Source organism: Denticeps clupeoides, chromosome 7, assembly GCF_900700375.1.
Source record: "Denticeps clupeoides chromosome 7, fDenClu1.1, whole genome shotgun sequence".
Classification (NCBI taxonomy): domain Eukaryota; kingdom Metazoa; phylum Chordata; class Actinopteri; order Clupeiformes; family Denticipitidae; genus Denticeps; species Denticeps clupeoides.
Genome location: NC_041713.1, coordinates 10,379,677 through 10,407,450, shown reverse-complemented (window position 1 = coordinate 10,407,450; position 27,774 = coordinate 10,379,677). Strand labels below are relative to the sequence as shown.

The window sequence follows — 27,774 nt, the reverse complement described above, 5'->3', positions numbered from 1 at the left end:
ATCTGTCAAAAAGAAGAGAGCAACTGTCAGTGACCAGTTAACACATAAAATGGATTGTAGCAGACTGCCAAGGTTAGAATGATGGGCTTCCTTTCAAATTGTTATTCTTGACCCAATTAAAGATCCCAATCCATCTTTGTACATGGATATAGATAGCCTAGTGGCATCTAATAAAGCTTTAAATTCATTAAGATGGATATTCCCATTATTTGTGTGAGGATGATTTGGTGTCTACATATTGCGAAGGGTTCAATCAAAGTTAAAATGCTCTAGTATGAGATGGATTTTAATATTCTGATGAAATTGAGATGTTTTTTTTACTGCCGTAGATCCATGCCATGTAAATACATTCACATAGTTTTACTTTCTTACAGGAAAACCACTGCCTCATTGCCATGTTACCATAGAAACTACTCTCTGAACATCTATTGATGATTGTGAAGAAATTCAGCTCGATCTTGGTGATCCGCCGTGAGCATTTTTCACAGAAAAATAGCAGATTTTAGCATTTTTTTTGTGTGTGCCTTTACGTAACTTTTAAACAGAGACATGCGGCTACCAGATATCCTAAGTCTCCTGGAAGTTCAGGGACCCTCCAACATATTGATAGTGATTCCCTGATACACGCAAATTGCATTAAGTTTCCCAAGAACTACTGCATGCAAGACATTAACGTTTGCATCACGCGCTTACATGATGGAATGAAAGAGAGCAAGAGAGAGAGAGACAGTGTGTATGTGTTTATCACTTTGTGTTTTTCCGATTCCATAGACAGACAGCATCCAAACAGCATTACCTTGCAAAATAAGCCAATTAGATATCACTGCTGGGTTTTTATTTTAACTTCTCGAGAAGGTTATGATAACTTTGAAAACCAATATGTGTTATCGACAGTGGAGCATCATGAACCTAACCATGAATTTCATGAATTTGGTGATTCATGATTTTTTTTTACTGGGAATATACAGGGAGTGCAGAATTATTAGGCAAGTTGTATTTTTGAGGAATAATTTTATTATTGAACAACAACCATGTTCTCAATGAACCCAAAAAACTCATTAATATCAAAGTTGAATGTTTTTGGAAGTAGTTTTTAGTTTGTTTTTATTTTTAGCTATTTTAGGGGGATATCTGTGTGTACAGGTGACTATTACTGTGCATAATTATTAGGCAACTTAACAAAAAACAAATATATACCAATTTCAATTATTTATTTTTTCCAGAGAAACCAATATAACATCTCCACATTCACAAATATACATTTCTGACATTCAAAAACAAAACAAAAACAAATCAGCGACCAATATAGCCACCTTTCTTTGCAAGGACACTCAAAAGCCTGCCATCCATGGATTCTGTCAGTGTTTTGATCTGTTCACCATCAACATTGCGTGCAGCAGCAACCACAGCCTCACAGACACTGTTCAGAGAGGTGTACTGTTTTCCCTCCTTGTAAATCACACATTTGATGATGGACCTGTTCTCAATGGGGTTCAGATCAGGTGAACAAGGAGGCCATGTCATTAGTTTTTCTTCTTTTATACCCTTTCTTGCCAGCCACGCTGTGGAGTACTTGGACGCGTGTGATGGAGCATTGTCCTGCATGAAAATCATGTTTTTCTTGAAGGATGCAGACTTCTTCCTGTACCACTGCTTGAAGAAGGTGTCTTCCAGAAACTGGCAGTAGGACTGGGAGTTGAGCTTGACTCGATCCTCAACCAGAAAAGGCCCCACAAGCTCATCTTTGATGATACCAGCCCAAACCAGTACTCCACCTCCACCTTGCTGGCGTCTGAGTCGGACTGGAGCTCTCTGCCCTTACCAATCCAGCCACGGGCCCATCCATCTGGCCCATCAAGACTCACTCTCATTTCATCAGTCCATAAAACCTTAGAAAAATCAGTCTTGAGATATTTCTTGGCCCAGTCTTGACGTTTCAGCTTGTGTGTCTTGTTCAGTGGTGGTCATCTTTCAGCCTTTCTTACCTTGGCCATGTCTCTGAGTATTGCTCACCTTGTGCTTTTGGGCACTCCAGTGATGTTGCAGCTCTGAAATATGGCCAAACTGGTGGCATGTGGCATCTTGGCAGCTGCACGCTTGACTTTCATGGGCAGTTATTTTGCGCCTTGGTTTTTCCACACGCTTCTTGCGACCCTGTTGACTATTTTGAATGAAACGCTTGATTGTTCGATGATCACGCTTCAGAAGCTTTGCAATTTTAAGAGTGCTGCATCCCTCTGCAAGATATCTCACTATTTTTGACTTTTCTGAGCCTGTCAAGTCCTTCTTTTGACCCATTTTGCCAAAGGAAAGGAAGTTGACTAATAATTATGCACACCTGATATAGGGTGTTGATGTCATTAGACCACACCCCTTCTCATTACAGAGATGCACATCACATAATATGCTTAATTGGTAGTAGGCATTCGAGCCTATACAGCTTGGAGTAAGACAACATGCATGAAGAGGATGATGTGGACAAAATACTCATTTGCCTAATAATTCTGCACTCCCTGTATTGGCATTGGAAATTATGTACTGAAAGGTTTGAAGTTCAAAGTCTGATAATGTTCCTATCTAGAAAAGGGAAATGTTTGGCTAAAAATGGTGCCAATGAGGGCAGCAAAAGTCATGGTCTCATATGTTAATAAACTGTTTATATCTGGTGTCTTTGGTTTTAGTCTGGCAACATCAGAAAAAATGTGATAAAAATCTATTGAAAAACAAAATCATTCAATATGCAAGAGTATATTATGATCAGTTTTATTGCCTTATCACCAAGCCCTAGTTTCTGTGCAGACCTGTTTGTTGTTAGGAACTTTTCAAGAAAGGCTTAATAGCCTGAGATGTTAGTTGGTGCAACAAAGTTGATACCCCTATGGCTGTGTCAGTCCCTAATGGATCCAGCAGTCATAGTTTAACCTGTGTACATATCTGAGTTCTAAAGATGGATTCATGTAAATTGGACAATTTTACGTTTTATGTGCAAAATCACTGTAAATCTGTCTAAAGCAGTGATTACTTTCGCATGACTAGATATTGGGTTAAACATCTTTTAAACTACACATGTTAGTCGAACTGAAACTGTGGTCAATCAATCTGGTAAAAGTCAGACTTAACACACTCAGATAATGTGATTGACAGTCGAGCTACTCATACATGTGTCCATTCAACTAGACCCAAACTGGCTTACTCCAAATCAACCCATGACCCCTGACCACGAAGCATTAACATTTGCCCTTGGAGAAAACTGGAACTACAGAGAATAACGTACATCTAACTTTCTGAAATAAGAAAAGAGTACATGTACAGAGCTGTAAATTCACATTTCAAGTGTATTTGCAGCCAGCTACATTTTTTTGTCTGTGATATAATGAGAATGAAAAACTCTTGCACAATATGTGAATCTAAAATGTCAAACAAAAATAATAAATTCCCCAGTTTGCTACTTAAATTAAGGAATTGTTATAATTTAATGTAACACATTTCATAGTTACAAAACATTTTAATTCCCTGAGCTTTTATAGATGCCTTTCTTTCCCAATACTTCTGTTATCATATCTTCAGATTCTATTAGTTTTAGATTTTTTAGATGACGCAACCAAGAGATTCCCTTAAACTGTTCTGAGATGTGCACAGCTTTCCTTGTTTAAATATATATCCTTCTTAGATGGTCGCACAGGTTTTAATTTGGGATCAGAACAGGCAAGCCAGGGGACCAGGCCATCATGTTAACCCAGGTCAGTCAGTCTCTAGAGTACTGGGATTAATAGGATGGAGCATTGTATTGCATTAGTATCAGCATCTATTCCTGACCACATGCTGCTCTTTCATGACATATTACATGAATATGTCATGTAATAACAATAAGATTTCTAAACCCAGATTTCACAATCAAATTAGGAGAAATGTATGTTAAATGTACACATGTGTTCAATTATAGAAATCCTTAATCAAAGTGTCATAAAATAAAATGCATAATGTTCAACTTAAAGTACATAGGTACAGCACAACCAGTCTGTTTAGTTAATTAACCTCATGAGTGGTGGCCTAACAGGTAAGGAAATGGAACCGTAATTGGAAGGTTGCTAATTTGAAAGGTGCGAATGAGCACACTGCTCCCCAGGCACCTTTCATGGCTAAGGTGATGGGTTAAATCTAGAGGACACATTTTGTTGTGTGTTTAATGACAGTCACTTCACTTTCAGTCACACTCAACGTTCTGAACCTGAGTTATACACCCCAGGAGGTTAAAAACAAAACTCCCCCTCTTGAAGAGTGTCCTGATGAGTGGGCCTTTACTTGCTGAACCAGAAATTTCCACCTTGACTGGTCTCTGTGTGCCAGCTTGAGGTTTATCCAGTGTAAGCATGATGAGCGCTTTCAACTTTGACTCAGCATTTCAACCTGATTTTGCTATTTGGCATACACCTTATGCACCTTCTACAGAGTTTGTGGATACTCAATTAGTATGCTTGTGTGTGTATGTGTGTATTTTGCTCTCTGCCTCATCTAGTTTGCATCCCAGTGGACAATGGCAATCATCACACAACATCCTTTGCTATTTAAATTATTCTAATTGTTGAAACTGATGTTGCCTATCCCATTGTCCCCTTATATTCTCCTTTGTTAACCCATTTATGGGGCAGTGGTGGCCTAGCGGTTAAGGAAGCGGCCCCGTAATCAGAAGGTTGCCGGTCAGTAGAGATTTCTAAACTGTGTCACTGAGGTGCCACTGACAACCACTTCACTTTCAATTTCAATCATTTAACATCATATTTCGAATAATATTCATATACAGTGGGGCAAAAATTCTTTATTATCATACAATGTGGTTTCCTGGATTTTTCCACATTCCGTCTATCACAGTTGAAGTGTACCTATGAAAAGCCCTCAGTTAAATTTTAAGTAGGACAACTTGCACAATTAGTGGCTGCCAAATCATTTTTGCCCCACTGTGTGTGTGTGTGTGTGTGTGTATATAATTATTATTATATTGCATATATAACTATTTTGTCCATAGAGTACAAGTACAGAAATATGCCAACATACAGAGTTTTTTTTTCTGATTGATTGTTTATATGTAATGATGTATTAAATTGATTGAGTTGTTTGACTGATTGCTTTACAGATAATGTGTACAGAGAATGCCTTGCCAACGGGTCCTGGGCAATGAAGGGAAACTACTCACAGTGTCATCCCATTCTCAGCGAAGAGGTACATGCAAACTTCTGCTGCTCTTTCATGACATACTGCAAGTCAGCTCATAACAATGGATTATTATATTACACTTAATATGACATGGACACTGTGAATTAACGTATAAACAACACATATTGCTAAGATAAGTATTTTAAGCTATCGTCAAATTTCAGGGTAGTCACACTCCTTAAGACACCCTGGGAAGTTCCCAGGCACTTGGCAGATATTCCTTTATCTTATTTTCCTACACTTTTGGGTTTAGGGGAAGCCTGGTCATCTGTGCTGCATGCATATATAAAATCCAACTATGACTGATTCATTAAACATATCCTGCATGCTTGTGCCTATGAACATCATCCATAGCAGAAAATCTTGATTTTGTGTTTGTGTGTGTCTGTGTAGTTCCTCCACACCTCTATTTTTGGATCTTGATTATATATATTAGCATATTTTAAATTGTCTTGTTTTGCTCCTGGCAGTTCTTTACTCTGTGTGCTTGTTTGATGCTAAACTGCATTTAACAGTGGACAAAACATTTTAGTCAGGGCAGGCATGTTTATGTATTGATGTTTTGTTGTGTTAAAAAGGTCACATAAAGGAAATTAGATGGAAAAAGGAACATTAGGAACTATTGCCCTACAGTTACTTCTCCAATACTAACTTCATTTGTTGCCATGCATACAGCATCTGTGACGTTGCTAGTCACAGTTACTGACTCTACATTCCAAAGCTGCTTCATCCTCAACACTCCACAACCACAGCTCTTCTGTAACAGCTCTCATTATGATGACAGTCAACGACCTTCAAGGAGTTATTCACACTGCGACCATGTTGGTTTCTTCTCAGAAATGTCAGGGACTATAGGCCATCTGCAATTCATTTCCAATGGTTAGTTGTTGCACTTGTCACTTTCTATCAGGCCCTCCCTACAAAATATCTTCTTACCTGAAATTATCAGCCCTGGAGTCATGACTTTTTTGTGTTGCAAGCCTCAGGAGCGACAGATGTGTGACAGATGCTTTGGAAATGCATAATATGGAGAATATGTCAGTGTCTTGCATGACGTCTCCACCACCATTGTCATACAGTACAACTAGAAGATTCTTGTCCATCCTTCCATTAAAGTCAACAGACTGGAGAATCTGTCACATGAAACACTCACTCTCACTCACTTTCCATAACTGCTTAGTACTACTCAGGGTCGTGGGAGCATGGGCAAAGGGGGTATATACTCACCCAGGGCATGGTGCCAGCCCCCCAATGGATGTACACATGATTCACTCACACCTATGAACAGGAGTCCAAAGGTAAACCCATTCCAACACTGGGAGAGCATGCAAACTCAAGGCTGGGATTCAAACTCACAACCCTGGCGGTGTGAGGCCACATCGCTTACCTCCGCACAACCGTGCAGCACCTCACATGAAACACTTTAACATTTACTTTGTCTGTATTTTTTCTGTGTTTTCTAAAACTTTTTATTGCAGAAAACTATAAAGACAAATGTCCTTGCAGCTGAGGTGTGAAAATATTTATATGAGGCGTATTTCTCTGTGCGTTTATTCCCTTTGCCATTGTGTTACTTGAACCTGTCTGCTGGTGGAAGGCAAGTTTATAGGCTTGATGTGCATGGAGGAGAATGTCGGCTCTCTCCAGAAAGATTTATCTGCAGTCATTTACTGTAAGGAAGAGCTTTGCTGTATGCGACAAGGTCTGAAATAAATAATGCACAGCCTCTTTATCGCTCCCCAATGCTGCTGTTTAACCAGCCATGCTGGGAGGTGTTTACCTAGAGGAAATGCACACCAGCAGACGCTTAGCTCAATCAATGCAATCGGATGGGTGGGAGAGGGGCGTGACTGCAGTTTAGAAGATTGGTGCATTTTGTCATCAGCTAGCAGGGGAGTCATGGTGCACCGCCACAGTGGTGTTTGTGCATGGCTGGAGGATCTGCAAACAAGGGGGCATGGCATGTACTGCTGGTGGTTAACATAGTCACCTCAGCAGGAGATTAGGTGCCGTGGGTTATAAGCCATTATTTATTCCAAGGATCTTTAAACAAGGACCCTCTTTCTGATACAAAACAAGAGTGTTTAACCAGCATGGCTGGTTAAACAGCAGCACAGCTCATAGCTGCATGATTTTCAGAGCTTGTGTTTTGAGCTTGAGTTAAGTTTGTGTTTTGCACAACATGACACTAGATATGTGCAAAATGGGCGAATGTCAGATTTTTGTGTAAATTAACGCAGTTTACACAGATGCGTTTTGTTCGCTTCCTGTGTGGGGTCTGACCTATGAAACAGATGCACAATTCATCCTAACCTGACGAGCAACGTGTCTGTGATGTTTCTAGGCACAAAGAGTGCAAATGAAAATGTTTAAATGTACAGAGGAAATGCAACTGAGCAACACAGAAACTGAGGCGAGTAATCGGAATCAGCTCTTAGGTGGAAATTTTGAAACTGAAAAAAAGTAATTTGCACTAAATGTATTTTTTTTTTTTGTTTTTTATTTTTATGTTTTATTTTTTTAAAAATTACCATATCATCTCCAAGCCAATGAGCCTTTTTCTCACACAATTTTTTTTTTCAATTCAGAAAATGCATTATAACAAGCTTTAGTTTTCAGAATTAATTGTTATTAATCATGATTAATTACTTGCCAAATCTGTACTTAATTAGTTACATGCTTTAATTGATTGTCAACCAATATTATTATTAATAATAATCTTATAATAATATTAATCTTGTCTGCTTTGTCTGTTCACAAAACTTGAAAAAAACATGAAAGGCAACCTAACACAAAGCACTTTGACGTGCAGGGCCATGTGAGACTTGTGTGTGGTAGGAAGGTGTGTGGATGGGGGTTGAGCAGGGTCAGAAGGTTCTTTATTTTAGGGGATCGAGTGATTCTGAAACTGGAAATTTTCTGTCTCAGTTTCACGAACATTTCCATTACACATGTAAGACAACTATGGTGACTAAAACTATATCAGAACTAAATACCACTTGTTCCTTTACATGCCCTTATGACATGTGTTTGCATTGTCACACTGTATCTATGCATGATCAGTAATACCATATAATTATGTTGTACATGTTTATTAAAGGTTAGGGTATGGTATGTAGTATTATGGTAACAACAGATTGACAGGATTACAGATTGACACCTTCTGTGGTACACAGTTACAAAAGCAATGCTTTTTTTATAAATAATTTTCTCTGTAATTGTGCAAATGTAACATGTGAAAAACGTACTGACACTTTCTGTTTAATATAAATGTCATGCTAAAGCCAAAGTGTCACAGGCACCACTTTTATTAAAAGAAGCATTGTTTTTATTGTATAGTTGCGTGGGGTATGTTTTTTAGTGAAAGTAGATGATGACAGTAATTTTACACACTGATGAATTTTAAAGACAAGGCAAGCATTTTGCTGACCCTAGACACTGGGCGGTTCTGAGTGAGAGCCCAGAGGCAGTTAGGGTGAAAGTAAAAATTATCCTAATAGAGCTTACGCATACAGAATGGGGCCCGGAGCATGGAGATTACCCTCCTGAGAATTTCAATGTCCTTGTGAAAATACACAGTAATAGGTTTTTCTGTTTTATTTATTTATTTTTTCTGTATTCCTTTTTTAGTAGTCATATAACATCATGGACAAATGATACTAAAATGCCTGTACCCTGCATTTATAACACAGATTGGCTGTTACTGAATAAAAGGTTATGTGCAGTCACTGCATACAGACACAGAGTGACATGGCCACCAGTAATGCCAGTTGGCAAGTTGTACTCTCGGGACACGTGAGTCCTCCAAGGTTGTCCACTGCAGCCCCATCCCCACCCCCACCCCCACCCCCCCAGTCCCGCCAGGCAGACGTGGCGCACGCTGCCCGCTCTCACTGCCATCTGTTTCCTTCAGGATGCGGGATTTAATAATTAATAACTTTTCTCGCCGTGGGCCGTCGGGTTCAGCACCACCCCCGGAGTTTAAGACAACGTACATGCAGAGCCGGGCGGATCAACTTCTCGGGGACTAGTGATGAGATACCAGCATGACGTATCTCTTCACATTTTTCTGCGGGCACAAAACCAGCACCGGCAAAGGGTGAACATCCAAAGGCTTCAATAAGTGAGGGATTTGATGCAATAAATGACAATTTAGTAATCACATTCTTTAATGACATTAGTAATGATGCTTATTTTAACGGTGAGATTAAACAGCTACTGCTGATTTTGCTAGTCTTTGTGAGGGGAGAAAACGTCAGCCAACTGGTGCACGGGATGTCTCTCCAGTCTGGAGTGTGTCTTCCCGGTTGAAAATAAGGAGCGATGGGGAGTGTAGCCTCTTATCTTCCAGAACAAGACTAAATCTGTGGCGAAGGCGAGCAGTGTTGACTGCCTGGGGGAATATTCTGCAGTGTCTACATTATCTTACCAAACAGCCTCAGACATGCTATTTGGACCGGATGTTTTTTTTTCCCAGATATCGTCTCAAAAACTAAACATGAATGCCGTTTGTAGAACCCAGTTTGTAGCGTGAAAATTAAGAATGAGAGTCAATGGGAACTGTCACTAGAAGTTGACTGAGATGATTGCCATTGATCTTTTATATGTATTCATAATCCAGATGCACAATTAGCTCTACAAGTCATGCTGTGATCACAGGGAGAGCAAATTACACTGCAAGAAGCTGCTGCTATATTTAGAACATTTCATTTAAAGTAGCATTTATGCACTCCACGAGCAGATCTGTTAAAACCTTAATATCATAGCTCTCTGCCTAGTTTTTATTCCCATTCTCTGTACTTGTGCAGGACACTTTTTATGTCCCTCATTGTTCAGGCAGCTGAACAAACGATGCTAACCCTCTAAAAATGTCTCCAGCACACATGTCTCCAGCAGGTATCCATGTTTTTCCTGTTTTTCCCTTTTTCATGTTCAGATTCTACTGGACTTTTGTGCATTTATCTGAACAATTCCACCACGGATAGCGGGGGTTGATTGGAATAGCTAGAATTACATTTATTTTACTCTAAACTATGCAACCTATAAAATATGTTTACAGTTCCTTACTGTAACACTATTATACTATATTATATTATATTATATTATATTATATTTAGTGGTGTCATTCGATTAACCAAGTTCAAGATATTCATATAAAAATTAATGTAATGTAAAAGAATGAAGGCTGTTAAGAGGAATCTCTCATTTCTGAATGGTATTTTAGGAAATGTAATGAAATTCCAAAATTCCAGATCAAACCTGCGCCCTTGAGTAATTATGTACATGCTATCATGTACTGAATTCTTATGTACAAGTAACAGAAACAGGAATTTCCAAATTGACCTCATCTCCCTCAGTGCCCACTTGTCCCTACAGAAGAAAACACTTTGCACAGAGGCTTCAGGTCAGATGCTTCCTGCAGAAGTTGCAAAGAGAAAGCCACTGGGTATCAGGACCACCGCCCTCCCATCCCCAAAATGGGGGCAGACAACATGGTGCTAATGCAGCTGTGATTGAAGTGAGCCCCCTATGCCACTCCACACGTCCTGCGGGAAAGGACATTGCCAGCTGAAGAAGGTTCATCAGGCCCAGGAGGGAGATTTCATGTGATGTGATAAACCTCTTTTTTGTGTTGTGGCTAAACAGAAATAGCTAGGCACCAGCGATCTGGAAGAGGAAACCCTCCGAGAACAGCAAACAACAGGGGCTTCTGGGTAATTAGGGTTTGGTGGTAAGCATCAGGCGGCTCGGCCAGGAATCAACGGTACCTCTGGGATGCTTCCGAATGATGATGCAGACGAATGAGCTGGAAAAAAAACCCTGCGACAGATCTGCAAATCCCCTTTCTCCTTCCTTTTCTGTTCTCTGTTCCCAGAAACTAAATCAAAGCTGAAGTTGAACGCAGGTGACAAAGCTCTCCAGTCAAATCTCTCCTGACAGAAAAAGGAGATGAGAGGTTTTGAATGAAAACAGGATAGAAATAGATGACAAAAGATGAGCCTCAGTTGATGGGGCCCATTCTCTGGTGCTGACATCAGGACGAGAGTAGAGGTGTAACAGCACTCCAAATCCATGGTTCAAAACTATGATGCATACAAGAGTGCAAGAGATGCTCAGTTCGGGAGATAACATGGTCATGTTTCAAAATAAAACACGGTGAATGGCAATGGTTTTTGGTTCTAGGCCGGATCCAGATGTTCCATGGTTTGTGTATTACACGACAATTCAAATATTAGTGGATTTTTTTTTATGTTAAAACAATTCTTTGCCTACTAAATCAATTTGACAAAAATCCTGACATTGTTCATGTTGTAAAGTAATGAGAGCAGGCTGCTCCTCTAAGCATAGCAGCAACAACAAGACAACATAGAGATTTGATCTGCAGTCTGATCATTCTCCTGACATATTGCATGCCATTACACATCATTATTGGAGATTCACCAGCAGTGAGATGAGAGATGGAGAGAGAGAAGGATTACTTTTCCTCCTTCCATCTCATGCACCCTCGGACCACGCTGCCTATGATGCATGAAGCACGACAGAACACCCCAAGGGTCCAGGATGCAGGGATGAGTTTAGCTTGCGGCTGCCATTTACAACCCCCTCTCTTTCGTCTGAGAGTTCCAGCTCTCTCTCTCTCTCTCACCCGGGTGTGAGGTTAAACACCAGAAGCAGCGGGTAACTTCCCCACTCAGCCTCAGTGGCTGGAGGAGCACAGCAACTGCTTTAGGGCTGCTGTGCAGCAGATCTGCACTCCTCCTCCAGCAACTTTTATTGCCCGCAGGAGACGGTCTGCCGGAGGCGTTTACGAGGTCGGGAGGAAATTGGTGGCAGATTTCAGAGCTGGTGGGGGAGCAAAGGCCTTCTCTTTAACCAGGCTGAGCTGGACCGTGTTATCAAAGAGATTTTGTGGCTCCTTCCTGACACACACAGTGACATCTACGTGCAAACACCATTCATAGAGCTCCCTGGAACAAGAGGATGTCCTGTATGCTGCAGGCCATGTGGGCAGATGGAAACTGGTGATTTATATACTCATCTCACACACACGCACACACACACACACACACACACTGACAGGTTGTCTTCTTAGCACTTGCACTAGATTGATGGACTCATGGATGATTGATTCATGGACGAAAAGATGAATAATTAAATGAATAGATGGAGTGATGGTGTGGGTTACTGCCCACATGTCCCTAGTTGCCAGCTGCCTAATTAAAGACCTGAAGGATAAATATGGAAATGTCATGGAGGGATATTCGGCATCAGTCAGAGTTGCTGCCACGCTGTATAAAGTGATCACAGCAGGTGTTGCTGGATATATTCAAAGACCACTGTTTTACTTGGTAGGATTGTGTGTGTGGCCATGTTTGTCTGTCCAGCAACACACATCCTTTTTTAATCTGACTAGAGATTCCTAAAATAGTTTTCCAGAAAGTGACAGATTACATTGGATTATGTGTGCAACAATCCCATCAATTTTCCTCTGGAGGCTGTAGATTTCAAAGTGTTTTCACATGTAAAAGGGAATATTTTGGAAGCATTATGTAAAATTGCAGCATCGTTGGTGTCTTCAGTTGATAATCTATTTGCATGTTTGGTACCAGATGTGGTCAATAAGGTTGTTCTGTGTGACAAAACCAAACAGGAGGGGGTTCAGAACGACCTCAGTTAGTTTGAAGTGTTCACATATATGCAAAAAGAGCTGACTAATCGATCAGAGAGAGTTGAAAGGGAACAAAACACCCACAATGTGGACCCACAATTGCTACATCTATTATTTGTGTTGAAAGGAGATGCGTTTGAAGGACCATTTCACAGCATGATCAGACAGAGAAAACCATTAATGTAGCACTGATGCATTGTGACATCCAGAAAGCACTGACTTGGGTCCTGAATTTCCACACACTTTACTGGCATGCTGAACCAGCTTTGTTTTGAAAAGTGTAACAAAGATGATGTGAGTCAGCAAGCTGTTAGTCCGAATCAATCATAGCTGATTTAATAATTTCTTGACGGAAGAGAAGCACATAGCACAATTTGGGGTTTGCATTTTTATTGGTTGTCATGATCTGTCCACGCTGGACTGTGGTTACAGTGAGACAGACAACCACAGAGTCACAAAATATTCTTTGATGCTTGCAGCACCTGAGTGTTTACACAATACAGATGATTTTTTTATGGTCCATATGCTCCTAAAATGTCATATCACAAGTCTAGTGAAAGTTTAAAGGACTATTTTAAAGAATTGTAGGAGCCTTTAACGCCTCATACACACACAGTGCATCAGGAAAGTATTTTTGACAATACACCATAAGGACAAAATTTTCAAAAATAAATTAGGGGTGTAGACGTGTGAGGAAAAAAGCATTTAATCCATTTTGGAATTTGCTCGTAACATAATAAAATGTGGAAAAAGTGATGCACTGTAAGTACTTTCTGGATGGATTGTATATTTAAAATAAGCATACATAAAGACAAAAGGGGAATGAAAAAAAACTGTTGACAGTAATAAATTGATCCTAAACAAATTGAATTTGTAAGCACTTTGTAAGCATTTCTGATCAACCATTTTTATAATGTGTTGGTATGATTTTGCTAATGGAAGTGAAAAGTGGCATTAAATTTCCTTGCATCTCATACAGATGAAACGTATTTAGCATTTTGTGTTTTTGAACTATTTTTTTATATTTGAATCAAAAGGATTCAGTATGTTGGAGGAATTGTGGTGAAGTGAAATCCCATATTATTACATTAAACTGGCTGTTAACTTTGGAATTTAAATCATTTGCTGGTTCACCCTGAGTTGATCAAGGGTGGCTGTCCCTGTAACTTCTGATTGTGTATCGCTCTGAATATATGCAAATATGAACCCTTTCGGTTTTTACAGTTGATATAATGTGGATATGTGTACTTGGATGTGTGTTGTAGTACAAGTGGTAAGATACAGTTAGAACCTATAGTGACAAACTTGATACTTCTTCACGCAACACATTCGTTTAATGCATTTTAAAAGCATTTAAAACTGTTGAATTTAAAAATATATAAATGCATAAAATTCATAAATACCAGGCTACTGTGATTCAGATTATTTTTATGCTGTCTTCTATAGAGCAGCTCTGGATGGTTATGCTACTAAACATTGTATTGTTTTTTTTATATTTTTATTAAATATGAAATAACCCTTTTTGTGAGAGAAATAACAGTGGAAGTTAACAGCAAGCAGCTGCCAAATCTCTGACAGCTGGAGAGGATAGATAAAAAGACATGTCAGATGAGATCTCACTGCACCCAGTTCATGAATATCTTGTTTATTGCCTGTGTTGTCTTTGAGTCTCTCGGTAGTCACTTTACTTTGAAAGGCTGGCATGTGAGATCCATGAAACCTTGTTCACATTTTTACGGTTCTGTTTTTCATTTCTTCTCTGTTTCTCAGAATAAGAGGAAGCTGCACTACCACATTGCGGTCATCATCAACTATCTTGGGCACTGCATTTCGCTAGGGGCGCTCCTGGTGGCTTTTATTCTTTTTATGAGGCTGAGGTAAGTCGGAGTAGTCCTGGCGATCTCAACCATACAATACAGTTGTAGAATAAATCAAATAATTTCCAAATGTCTGTTTGAGCAGTTCTCACGGTAGCTTTTAAAACGAATCTCAACGGTCCTTGTTATTAGTAATGCAATTCCTTTGTAGTATTTGGCACAGTGAGTCTGCAGTTGGGTGCGGCGGGTAGTGGCCTCAAACCACCAAGGTTGAGAATTCAAATCCTGCTTGGACCTTGTGTATGCAGAGTTCGCAGGTTTCCCCCATGTTCTCCGGTTTCCTTCAATTCAAAGGCATGCGTTCTAGATGAATTGGCAACTCATCCCGGCCTGGATTTGTCCATGCTCTGCACCCAGTGTCTCAATTTTGATTAGGAATAAGCTGTTAAGGATAATGAGCGAGTCTTCGGTTTTCATTAAAAAAAAAACATTAAAATCAACAACATCCAAGCACATTAATTACACTCTATTACAGTGTAATTAGGCATGGAAAGCATCAAAAGTCAATGGCTTCCTATCACAAAACAATGCCGTTCTGATGAGTGTGACATCCTGGACCATCCCATTGAAGTGAACTGACATCATGTTATCCATCCCTCCACTAGAGTAAGAAAAAACTGTAGAATCCTGATGCTTCTGACCTTTAATTTGTCACCCATATTCTCATTAAGCTTTTGACAATCTCTGTCACCAAGTCACACATTAAACATCCCATCATTGGATTCAATTGATTTCTTCTTCTACAACCACTGACAAGGAGTGTATGTAGAGTGGCTAATTGAAAACACAGTTCATTACACTTTCTGGCTCACCATAACAAAGGACCCTGGCACCTCTGCACCTCACTGCGTTCAAGGACAATCTGTTCAGGTTGTCACCAAGTCTTTTAGCCCACCTGACGATCGATTCCACACGGGTCAGTGGCAGCCAGTGCTGATGAAGCAAGAGAGCAGTGGAAAAAAGTGACAGCCCATCACCATCAGGGTCTCAAGGACGTGCCCATTGTGCAGAATTGAATTCCCCCACACAGACCAGAAGGGACTCTGCCTTTCTGATGGTGACTCTGAGGAATTGTTATCTGATCAACTGACACAGAGTGAATTGATTTAAACATTGTTCACATGGACAGGGATAAATCTGGGATTTGTTGGGTGGAGGGGGCTCTGCTGATTCCTGGGTGGTGATGACAATGGTGCTTGGCCAGCGTGACTGCATTATTTGAGTCAATGATGGCTGTAAGTCTGAATTTTTTTTTTTACATTATTTTCAGTTAGCATTTCAGCTAACTGAAGGTAACAGTTAACCTATGTTAAAGTCAGATTGTCATTTTGTCTTCAGACTATTGGAGCAGCACACATTCCATCATTCTCCTCCCACAACGTGCTCCCATCACTTTGTCATCAGTGCTGTTTCTGTGACTGACTAGTGACTAATGTCACCTCATTTTCACGGCTGTGACATGAGAAAATATACATTGCTGAACATGTGCAATGCTGATGACATGATAGAGCGTAGGTCGTGACCAGCCCTGACTCAGTTTAACCCATGGGGTGCATAGGAGTGAACAGTTCTCAACAAGGTTAATTATCAAGCAGACTGTATGGTAAAATGGAATAAAGATCACTCACAATAGAATGTGATTGATTTTAAGTGACCATCCCTTTAAAAGTACAATGTAACCCAAACCAGGGTTACCCATTTGTCATCCTCCTTTGACCTCGAATCAGATCTTGTGTTATAGATCTTTTTTGTTTTTGTTTTTTTACTGATAACCCTTGCAGTAGAGGGCGTGACACTGTTACCAAAATCCTCCTCATGTTCCAATAACAGCCAGCATGGATTTAGAAGAGTGGTGATTAAACCTGTAGTAAACTGATGCGAGGGTTTCCGGGGACAGATTATCCAAGGATTACTTGGTCTTGATTAATCTGGCCAAGACACTGTCACACTATTGTAATATCCTGCTATCAGTCAATCTCAATGAAGATTTGATGAGACTCTTCCCTCTCTCTCTCTCTCTCTCTCTCTCTCTCTCTCTCTCTCTCTCTCTCTCTCTCTCTCTCTCTCTCTCCCTCTGTCCTTCATTTGCATTGACTTCTGAGAAACTGAAGTTGGCTTAATTTGAGACCACCAGAATTAACCTTTCCTTGCTGGGATGAGCTCTGTTGCTATTGATATATGGCAAGATGAGACTTTGACAGAGGTCACGTAGAGGTCATACAGAGAGACCATTAGTGATGGAGTGTATTGCATTTGTACGTAATACAGCAGGAACAGATGTGCTAGTGTCATCGCTCCTTCTCTCTTTTTATTTTTATTTTATTTTATTTAATTTTTATAATAAACCCCAACATTTAGATTGAATACGGGAAATCTGCTGTACATTGCTAGGCAGCAGTTTCTTTCTGGTTTCTAAAGCCTCAATTAAATATTCAGAAATCTGTTTAAAAAGTTGACAAAACATTTGCCCACAAAAGTCAAAGTGAGACAAAGTCTATTGCAAGACAATTTTTTTTATTATTAAATAAATATTCAAGAGGTATGTAGAGTATGGTTAGATCCGAAATGAGACCATAATTGAAAAAGACACTGGAACGTACATTAGCTGAAGTGAAAGGGGATTATTTCAGGACAAGGTGAAACATTCTGGTTCAATGTGGCTTGTCTGTGTGGCGGTGACTAGAGAGACGCTTTCAGAATTTGCAGAGCGTGACGAAAGTCAGTGTTTAGAGAGGAGCAGTTGGAGACGTCTGGACAGGCGTCGATATGTTGTGAAGGAGGTGCTACACCCTCGCCTCCCTCTACACCTCCTTGCCACTTGCTGTCATGTACTTTGATGGGACTTTGTCCTATTTCTGTGACACAGACACCTTCTGGTGTCTATTCCAGTTGGAAGTATTGGGGGAGAGAGAGCAAAAGGGTGACGAAGTGTGTCTGTGTTTTTATTTCTTTTTGTTTCTATTTGGAAACCACAGTATCCTCACAAATGAAGTAATATTTGCAATACATTTTCGGAAATAATGGAAGTGTTTATTTACTATATGGTGTCTGATCTATAACGTGGATGAGAATTTCATAGACAAATTTGCCAATTCCTCCAGTAGAGTAACAGAGACTGCAGGATCTGTGACAGAAGACAACTGAAGCTGCTCTGGTGACTCCTGGAAGAACAAAAGCTTAAATCCTCAGCCTTTTTTAATATGAGCTGCCTGCATGTACAGCGATGCTATGAGAATTTCACTCTTGCTATTTATTTCTCCGCTGACGTAGGACAACGCGGTAGGAACCAGCGGGAGAGGGCAGGCAGCAGATCTCTCAGCACATGGGCCCCCGTGTGAATCCTGGGCCCAGGGCCAGCTTCACCCATGCCCTGTGAGGGAACAGCCAGCTTGCCCAACCCTAGGGGCACTTTGTGGGGTGTCACCGCTACAGCTGTGTGCCATTTGGGCTGTGAAATGCACTGGGAGGGGCTTTTGTCAGTCAGTGAGGAACATGGTGCAGAGAGAGAGCAGCTGAGACTTGTTAAGCAGACCCCGCATGGATGACAAGCGACATGTCGTACTTTTTGGTGTATTTTCAGCTGAAAATACCTCCACTTTTTAATGCCTCCAAAGTCTCGTGCCAACCCATTGGACTGCCTTGAGGGTGCATTTGCAACAGAGGAGAAGGGTGCTTGACTTCTTGATCCAGAGGGCAGCGGATCTGTAGAAAGATGAAAGATTAGCAGCTGAATGTGTGAGCTTTGAATCAGCGCTGGATCAATGTCTTCTGCAAATGACGACCTTCACTGGGAACCATTAGAAACCACTGTCTCTTAGAGGGGTAAACATGACAAATCTTCAAAAGGAAATGAGGAAATTTTATATTGAGGCAATATAGAGTGTGTGTGACGGTACGTGACACCCAAAACACATTTTGTGATAAGGGAAGTACCTGCAGTAGTGCTTTGGTCTATAAAATGTGTCTCAATGTCACGGCTATAAAAGTTTCACTGCACAAGTAAAAATGCAACAACAACAAAAGGCAATTTTAGAAATCTTTATATAGCTGTTTTCATATATATTTCAAACACGAAGGAGTGTTTGTTTTCTAAATTCATTTATAACATACAAGCATTGTGAATCTTATATTGCTGCTACAGTACAGTTGAACATTTGCTACAGTTACAGTTTAACATTAATGGATTATTAAAACCTGTGCCAGGTGAAGTGAGGTGGGAATATTAAGCAGTGATATCTGATGTATTTGAAGTTGATGTGTGGGTAACAGGAAAATCTGACAAGAGAAAGGGTCTGAGTGACAATAATATGTGTTAGACTTGTTGGGTTAGATGAGTGGCTCAGACGTTCTAGAAAATGGCACGTGACTCCACAATAGGTATCAGAGTCCTCCCAGGAAACCCAAGACCATCTGATACACAGGGCAGGGTGTAAATACTGTAACTAATCATTCCATGTTTTACCATGATTTACATTCTTACACTAACTTATAACTGTAAACACATGAAGATAAGGGAGGGGCAAAGGACAGGTAAAGAACTTTTGAAAGCCTGAACTGTCTTTGAAAGCCTGAACTGATATCAATTTTAAATCATGGACTCTGGGGATCATATTTTTGTTTTCTTCAGCTTTGGGTCTCTGAAGTGGCTGTTGTGCAGATTTTCAGATTCTCAAAATCAGAAGCATTAAGCACAAGAATGAGCCATCAAGACAATGTGGATCTATTTCATCATCTGTGCTTTGTTTTTTTGCCAATGCTTTCATTTCCACGTAAAAAAAAAATATTCCAAACAAAAATAGGAAATTGCATACAGAACAAAAGGGTCCTGGAGAGCAGAACATCTAGGATGCGAAAATCACCACATTTCACAGATACTTGAGACATTATATGAAGTAATGTAATCTTTTCAGTGGCCAATATGATAGAACAGTGCTAAAAGATGTCCATTGTTCAGCTTCTGGCCTCAGAGCACATTGTATTTTAATGTTTCATGCAAAGTCAATGTCTGGGTATGGTAAATCAGAATTGGAAAGCTCAGTTATACAGAAAACGGCCTAGTTTTTTAAAATTGTCTTTCATTGTTGTGGTGTTTTATCACCACAGGAGAAGCTATTTTATTTTGCCCTCAAATGGTGCTGGAATAAAAAACTATCAAAGGTTTAAGCTTCTTTTATCAAAGCCGTGATCAGGCTTCCATTAAATGCTCCCAGATGGGAAATTGTGGGCAAATGGCACAATGCGCAACAGTGAGCAGCTTGGCAAGGCTACTGATCATGCCCACTAATTCTAGGTGTGCTTTCTCCACTCTCCTGGCACTGTTGGCATGACGGCCACACACAGGCAGCCCAGGAAAAGGATCTTTTCCTTTTTAAAGAGAGATTAGATGCACTAAGACAGCAGCAAACTGCACAAAAACATGGCACAAAAAGGCATCCATAATCAACATGGAAGAAAAACTGACATGGAAATATTCATACATACAGAAGCAATATATATATAGATATATTTTCCTTTTTATTTTAGCAAAAGTTCCTCACGTGTGATATTTCTCAGTCCTGTTTCTTCAGTAAGTAATAAATCGCCTTTACATTAAAATGATTAAAAGTGACATGCATCTTGTATCTTACAACATATTTTCACATTCCTTTATGCACATACATCATAGAAAGATGATGGGCTACTCTATTTACACATGTAACGTTAATAGAACTGTAAAACACAAGCGTTTGTCACTGTTTGAACTGTTTGTCATAGTGAAGAGGCAAAACTGTTCATGTCTTTGTCTGTAAATCTATGCATATGTAGGGTAGCACCATAGTTTGGGCTACTGGCTCTTTACCCAGACACCTGGTGTAGTCCCCAGGTGTTCCAGTTTCCTCCCAGTTCAAGGACATGCAGGTTAGATGAGCTGGTCATGCTAAATGTGTCATGTTACATGGAAGTAGTTATACATTTATAATGCAGTTATATATTTATAGCCTTCATAAAGACACAATAAAGGCTGATGAAAGATGAAGCCTACATATGACCTGGATACCAAGGTTATGAAAATGCAACCTGGAAAAGAACCCTTTATAAAATTGGAGGTAAAATATTAGTTTTTTACTGATGACAGTGACGAGGGTCTGGAAGTTGAGATCTGGTGTTTAATGCAGCGCATTGGACGGGGAGTTTCTGGTGCTGAGAATGTCCTCAGGGGAGCTCATGCTTTACCCATGTTGAGACAATGAGGTTCCACGCAGAGGCCAGTCGGCTGCAATATACATTCCCATGGGGATGGACGTGTCTTCTGCTTTTACACCATCAATCTGTACGAACCCTGGACCCCTCTCCACTTTCTTTCACACATTTTCTGTCCCTCTGCATCTCACTTTTTTCCTCTCAGAGAAGGAAATTTCTGCCAACTTTGCCCTCTTTGCTTTTAAAAATAACACCAAGGAACACACACACTTGTGCTTGGCCCGGTTTGTATTTTCTCAGCTCAGTGGGAGTCAGGTGCTTTCAGAGTGTGCTATTAAAGTGTGTAAGTGTGTGTGTGTGTGTGTGTGTGTGTGTGTGTGTGCGTGCATGGGGTGATCGTTTATTTGGAAGAAAGCGAGTTAGACAGAGGAGCAGCGGTTGAGTCATATACTTGGTCTCTCCGTGACGGGTCCTGGGGAGGTGAAATTCATCCAGACGGAAAATATCACTGAGCTTCACCGGTACTGAAAGATTAGCCTTGGTGAGGCAGAGTAGAGAGAGAGAGAGAAACATGTGGTTATTTCTTCATAATAAACGATCACCCCATGCACGCGCACGCACACAATTATGGTATGGTATGGTATGTTCACTACCATTCAAAACTTTAGGTTCTTTGATAATTAACATAAGAATCATGAAAGTGAAGTGATTGTCATTGTGATGCACTACAAGCACAGCACACTCTGCGCACAACGAAATGTATCCTCTGCTTTTAGCCATCACCCTTGTTGAGCAGTGGCCAGTCATGGCAGGCGCCCGGGGAGCAGTGTGTGGGGATGGTGCTTTGCTCAGTGCCACCTTGGTGGTTCAGGGTTTGAACCTGCAACCTTCCAACCTTCCGCTTCCTTAAACACTAGGCCACCACTGCCCTATGTAGTCAAGAGCCAAAAGGGTTCAAAAGGGTTTTCTAATAATCAATGAAGCTGAAGTGACAGACCTGCATCAGTGACACACACAGCATTCCATTGGCATTCAAGACTAATTATTTATGATGATATTCCTTTAATTCAAGGGCCATTTCCATCATCTTAGTCATTTACAACATGAATAATGTTTGGACAGGATTGTTGACCAATTTTATCTTTTTAATGGTTCGAACAATTGCTTTCTAAATTGCTCAAAAAAGTGTACATGCACTCGAAATCACATTTCTCACTTTCTGCATGTGAGGGTTTGTGAACATGATGACACATTCATTTATGTCTAATACAGGTTTTTATTTGAGAATGTGCAGAATGTGCACATTTGAGAATGTGCAGATGGAAAAAAGTTTACAGGTATCTTCAGATATGTGCTTGCTTTTCAGGATGATTTTGGATTTAAAAACTTGCAGTGATCCACATATGAATTATGCAAATTGTACATGTGTTGTTCATACACTTATCACTATGTAATCTGCTCTAAATGTAATCTGAAAACATCTGCTAATATACATGTTTGTGACGGGATTCTGGAAAAAAATGTTCCTGCCTCTATCTCGGGGGGGGGCATGAACTATTTTACTTGGGGTCATGATATCTTTTCTGTTTGTCTTTTTATTTGCTTCCAGACTGCATTGTTCTATGCAGATATTAAAAGCAATTACGAGAGGAAATGAACTGAATGGAACCCCCTGATGAGCAGCTGTCATGCACATCTGGTTGGTGTCTGGTTAACAGTAATAATGAGACAGAGTTCTACTCTGTAGAAGGGGGAGGGGGGAATTCCTTTCTGGTGTTTCTTCACATCTACATCTGAGATCAAGCCACAACTTTGTGTCCTTTTAGATTAAGAAGTGTGGATTAGGGGAGAAGTGTGTGGGGACAGCACACTGGGAACAGTGTGTGGGGATGGTACTTTGCTCAGTGGCACCTCAGTGTTACATTGGCGGCTCGGGATTCGACAACCTTCTGATTACGCGTCCGCTGTGATATGGTTTCTGGAATTGGATCTATTACATCACTGATCAAAACAATTGTGCATACAGTGTTATTTGAAAGGAAGCCACTTTTACTTCTGTTTGGCAATAGCAGGGAAGGAAACAGACTTGTAATCAGAAGGTTTCCAGTTCGAATCCCAAATATCCAAGGTGCCACTGAGGTGCCACTGAGCAAAGTACCATCCCCACACACTGCTCCCCGGGTGCCTTTCATGACTGCCCACTTTACTGTGTTCGCTGGGTGTCACATGTGACAATTAATCACTTTGGCATCATTTCTGGGAGATGGAGTTCTGAGCCTGTGGAGCAAGTGCAATTTGGGTCCATATAGATAGATTCAGAAGCCTGACAACCAGTCATGTTATCTGGGTGGGCCTGACTTTGAGAAGCTGAATTTGGTGCAATTTCAGTCAGACCAACACAGCAATTAGATTTTCTTTTCTTTGCCATGAAAACCTTGTGTTGAATACGTTGTTTGTTTCCTTGTCTATGGTAATTGTTTGTATTGACTTTTGGGCTTTTCTCAGAATGTATGGTTCATCATCAGTTTATCAGTTTGTTGCTCCTCCTGGTTTTCCCTCATGCCATAGAGACCAAACAGATCAGCACCATATTCACGTTTAAATACATTAGGGCTGCACGATTTGTGGAAAAAGACATATTGTGATTATTGAGATCAATATTGCGATATGCGATTGCGATATGATAAAGGACACTTGCTTGTATATCAATGAAAAGTCGCATACTAATAGTGAAATGTTTAATTTCAAAGTGAAACATACAACAACCTGAAATGCCCAGTGCTTTCAAAATACAATATTCTACAAATATAAAATAATCACAAAAAATATTAAATCATCACAAAAAACTCTTTACATTACTGTCGAACGACAAACCCTGGTAAGGCTAAACAACTGTTTTGATTATATTTGGTCATTATAAAATCCCGTATTATAGTTCTTACGTTTAACCAAAACGTTGTTTGGAGGCTGACTTGAACACAGGGATGCATAGCTTTGCTAGCTTAGCTAAGGTTAAGATTTGTAAACTGAGGTGAATTTCTTTAGGAGTCCTTCAAAGTTTGATAAAAGTTAACTAAACAGCTAATAACAGTCTTAATAGTTCATGCGGTTTGTACAGCCCCAAGCAGCACAAGAGTGAGGCATTTTTATGCACTTCTCTCCATAGACACCTATATGCTTCACGCCACAGCAGAGCCTATCGCAATATGGCAGCGACGTTGATGTACGATGCATCGCGTCATGCGCCGTCTACCCATATGTCTCCGAAACGAAAGTCATGTGACCATACACGTCACATCCGACTGAGATGTGAGACGTGAGATGTGAGACTTCAGTCAGCTCGCCAACTTTGAGAGAATGAGAGACTGGATCGGCGACATATCCAATCCAATCCATGTACTAATCATTTAAATTGCATCTTTTTGCGTTCATGTAATCGCACAGACTGACATCGCGATTACGATTGCGATTAGATTAATTGTGCAGCACTAAAATACATAGACTGCTGTGCTGTCATGATGTATTTTGTCTACCTCAACCACTGGACGTCCTGGTGTGCCCTCCCATTATTTAATATTTTTTCTCTCTCTTTCATTTCATCCCTCTTCAGCACTTGTGAAGTTCCTTTAATTACCTTGAAGCCCTTGGTTGACTGCTGTGTCGTGCACCCTGTAATAAGGGCAATAGACTAATGGTCTTTGTTTCCCCCTCTGAAAAAGCAAAGCTTTATGGCTTCGGCCATCCCACTTGCTGTCAGACCCCCTGGAGTTCTTTGTCTTGAGGATTGCAAAACTTTGAGCTGAAGTCATCCTGAAGTCACTTTGATGCCTGGTGATTTGGCTATCTCTTTTAAGTCATGCTCAAATACATAAGCGCAGCATTGAAAGTGTCTCTTTGATGCTTCCTAATATCGTCGTTTGTTCCCTGGCATCCCACACTTAAGAATAAATGACTTACCGCAGACTAATGTGATCAGCAGTGAAGCTGATTGCTACACCAAGCTGTGATGAACACTCTAAAGCCATTAAAATGTGTGTGTGTGAGTACAATGTGGTTAAGATCACACACTCCGAAAGAAGCCTTTATAAGAGGTCAACCATGTTTGCCATCTCAGCTTAATGTGATCTTGGGATTTTACGAAGTATTTTCAAGACAAAAGGTGATTGTGGTCATCTTTGGAATGTTGAGTAGTTTTTGTTACACTACATAGTGTGGCATTTACAAAATTAATTTACATAAATAAAGACAAGAAATAAACACGATCTTTTTATTGATGTTTGTGCATGTGATATATTCATGAGTTTATACTATCCAGAAAAACATAAATAGTTATAAATCATAAAAACTGAATGACAGAAATAATGACATACCAACGTAATGGGTGGTACAAATAAATACAAAGCAGGTATTTTTATTTATTACTACTTACCACCAGTTTGAAAATAGCAGCTCATATATTTGTGCTTTGTGGTGTGAATATGTGTAATGGGCATTGTGCATTTTTTTTTTGTTTGGTTGATATGTAGAATGTTGAGAAAAATACATATTTAAAAAATTGTGACATGCTTTCTTTCAAATTCCTGAAATAGTTTCGGCAGAAAAAAAAGACTGTTTGATTTCATTATGGCAATCAATGGTTTGTGAAAACCTGAAATTGAACTATAATGGCTTCAGTCTCTGTGGCTAGAAAAATGACTTAAATATGCCTGTCATCACCGTGTTTCCCAGAGCTTCCTTCAGATGGGGGGAAAATTAATATCATTCTCTAATTTAACTTTAATGGGAACAGCAAGATGTATAAGTGTGATTGAACATCCAATATCCCTGTGGTGCTGTTCATTGTGAATGACATCAGAGCTGAGGCTAGGGATAAGGATGAAGAGCCACTGCAGCCATCTGCTGATATCATCGTCCCAACTGGCCCTCTCCCACTTTCATGTGGTGGCACCCTTCAACACGGAGCTGTAAACCTGGAGTATATGGATGCCACAGCTTGTTTTTCAAACCATCACAGTCTCCCTTACAAAACCAGATTTTAGTCCGGCATGGCTATAAATCCTGTGACGTACAAGGTTACGGCTGGGGGGATCTTAAGCAAGAGGAATGCAGCTTCTTCTCTCTCTTCTCCCCTCTTGCCTCTCAGGATGAGTTTATCCAGCAAAAGCTTGTCAGATATAATTGGAAGACAAGTTGGAGGGGGAGATAATGCTTCAGTGCCTCCAGTAATTTACAGGCCTACGCTTGGGAAATAAGAAAGAATCTGAGATAGAATGAGGGAGGTGATGTCGAGCAAAGAAGCTTTGAGAGACGGGTGGAGAAGTGGGAGAAGAGTTTGTGAGGAGAACGAGAGATGGCTAGAGGGTAAGGTGAATGAAGAAGGAACAGGAGGGATCATGGATCCATGTCTACACTGGCCTTGGAACTTGAAGACACCAAAGCAGAGAAAAGGTTCTATGGGGTGATAAGTGATTACTGATAACATTTAAGGTGTTTGAGTGTAACTGTGTAAAAAATGTTTTGGGTAAAAAAAAAAAGACTTAAGATTTGTGTTTTGTGGAGGTAGAGTTTAGGATTAAGAGAAGCTTTTATTATTGGTTGTTGACCAAGACACATTAGTTGTTTTGTGATTTTACATTCACATCACAGGCTTAAAAATGTGCTGGGAGGGTTTGGAAACATTTTTTTTTTTTTAATTCCTGAGTGCTGCTTGTGTGCTACTGTGAAGGCCAGGGGTGGTTATTCTGATGAAACTCGTACATAACAACCTGTCACTTGCACATGTTTTAAGTCATTAAAATGTTGCCTTGTTGTACAATTTTTACAGAGCAGCCTATACTGAATTATTTTACTTATAGTGTAGATTTAACATAAAACACTGACTACAGTAAAATCGTAAAAAAAATACAGTAAAATAAAGTAAAATCGTATTGGCATTTTCTTAAATGACAGTGAATGTTTTTTGTCATTGTTATTGTTCAGAGTACAGCACATGGTGCATATGGACACATAATGTGTCCTCTGCCCTTAACCCATCAAGCTTTCATGAGCAGTGGGCAGCGAGGGAGCAGTCTGTGAAGACAGTACATTGCTCAAGTGGACCTCAGTGGCACTTTGATGGTTCAGGACTTGAACTTGCAACCTTTTGGTTTCGAGTCCACTCTCTTACCCGCTAGGCCACCTCTGCCCCAAGATACATACATAATACATGACTTATAATCTATGTATTACCTTAATCAGAGATGGAGGTTATTTGAATAATTTGCAAGGCACTTAGTAGCATGTTGGTTCACGCCTTCTCACTTTTAAAGTACTAGAAAAGTAGTGAGGTATTGAGAGGTGGACAAATTAAATATTTACTGAGGGGGTGAAGAGTGGCAGTACTTTCCAAACAACCCACTTGCTGAAATACCACTTGAGCATTCATAACCTTCAATCAAATCCAGTTTGTCTGTGGTTCCCCTCAAGCTGGGAACACATGCATGGAACTTGGCGAGAGCTTTTGGCTGAAGTTCTTTTTTCTCCCTTAGTTTTTCCTTTTTGGCTTTTTAAAAATATTATCAGACAAGGACTGTGAAAGGACTGCTTTTACAATTAGAGTATTATGGATTAGAAGCTGAAATAATGCACTGGATCATGACCGGCAAGAGCCACTGGAACTTGATGGGCCCATGCTGTCGCTGCTGGTCTTTCCGATGAGTGCTGTGTAGCTTTAATATTCATTAAACGGAACATTCCATTCCCCCCAGTTTACTCACTAGTATTATAAATGTGCATTTTTAAAGTTTACTGACCAGCTGGCAACCTTGACAGCATTTCATGCTATTGGTTTTTTGATTA

At 40.1% G+C, this 27,774-nt stretch overlaps 1 protein-coding gene across 1 annotated transcript in view; it reads left to right on the top strand.

Annotated features, from left to right (window-relative positions):
* Positions 1 to 27,774, top strand: part of crhr1 (corticotropin releasing hormone receptor 1) — a 96,410-nt gene that overhangs the window by 42,889 nt on the left and 25,747 nt on the right. The window contains exons 5-6 of the mRNA XM_028985932.1: positions 5,132 to 5,217; positions 14,651 to 14,757. Of these exons, the coding sequence (XP_028841765.1) occupies positions 5,132 to 5,217; positions 14,651 to 14,757 (193 nt within the window). The remainder of the gene's footprint in view (positions 1 to 5,131; positions 5,218 to 14,650; positions 14,758 to 27,774) is intronic.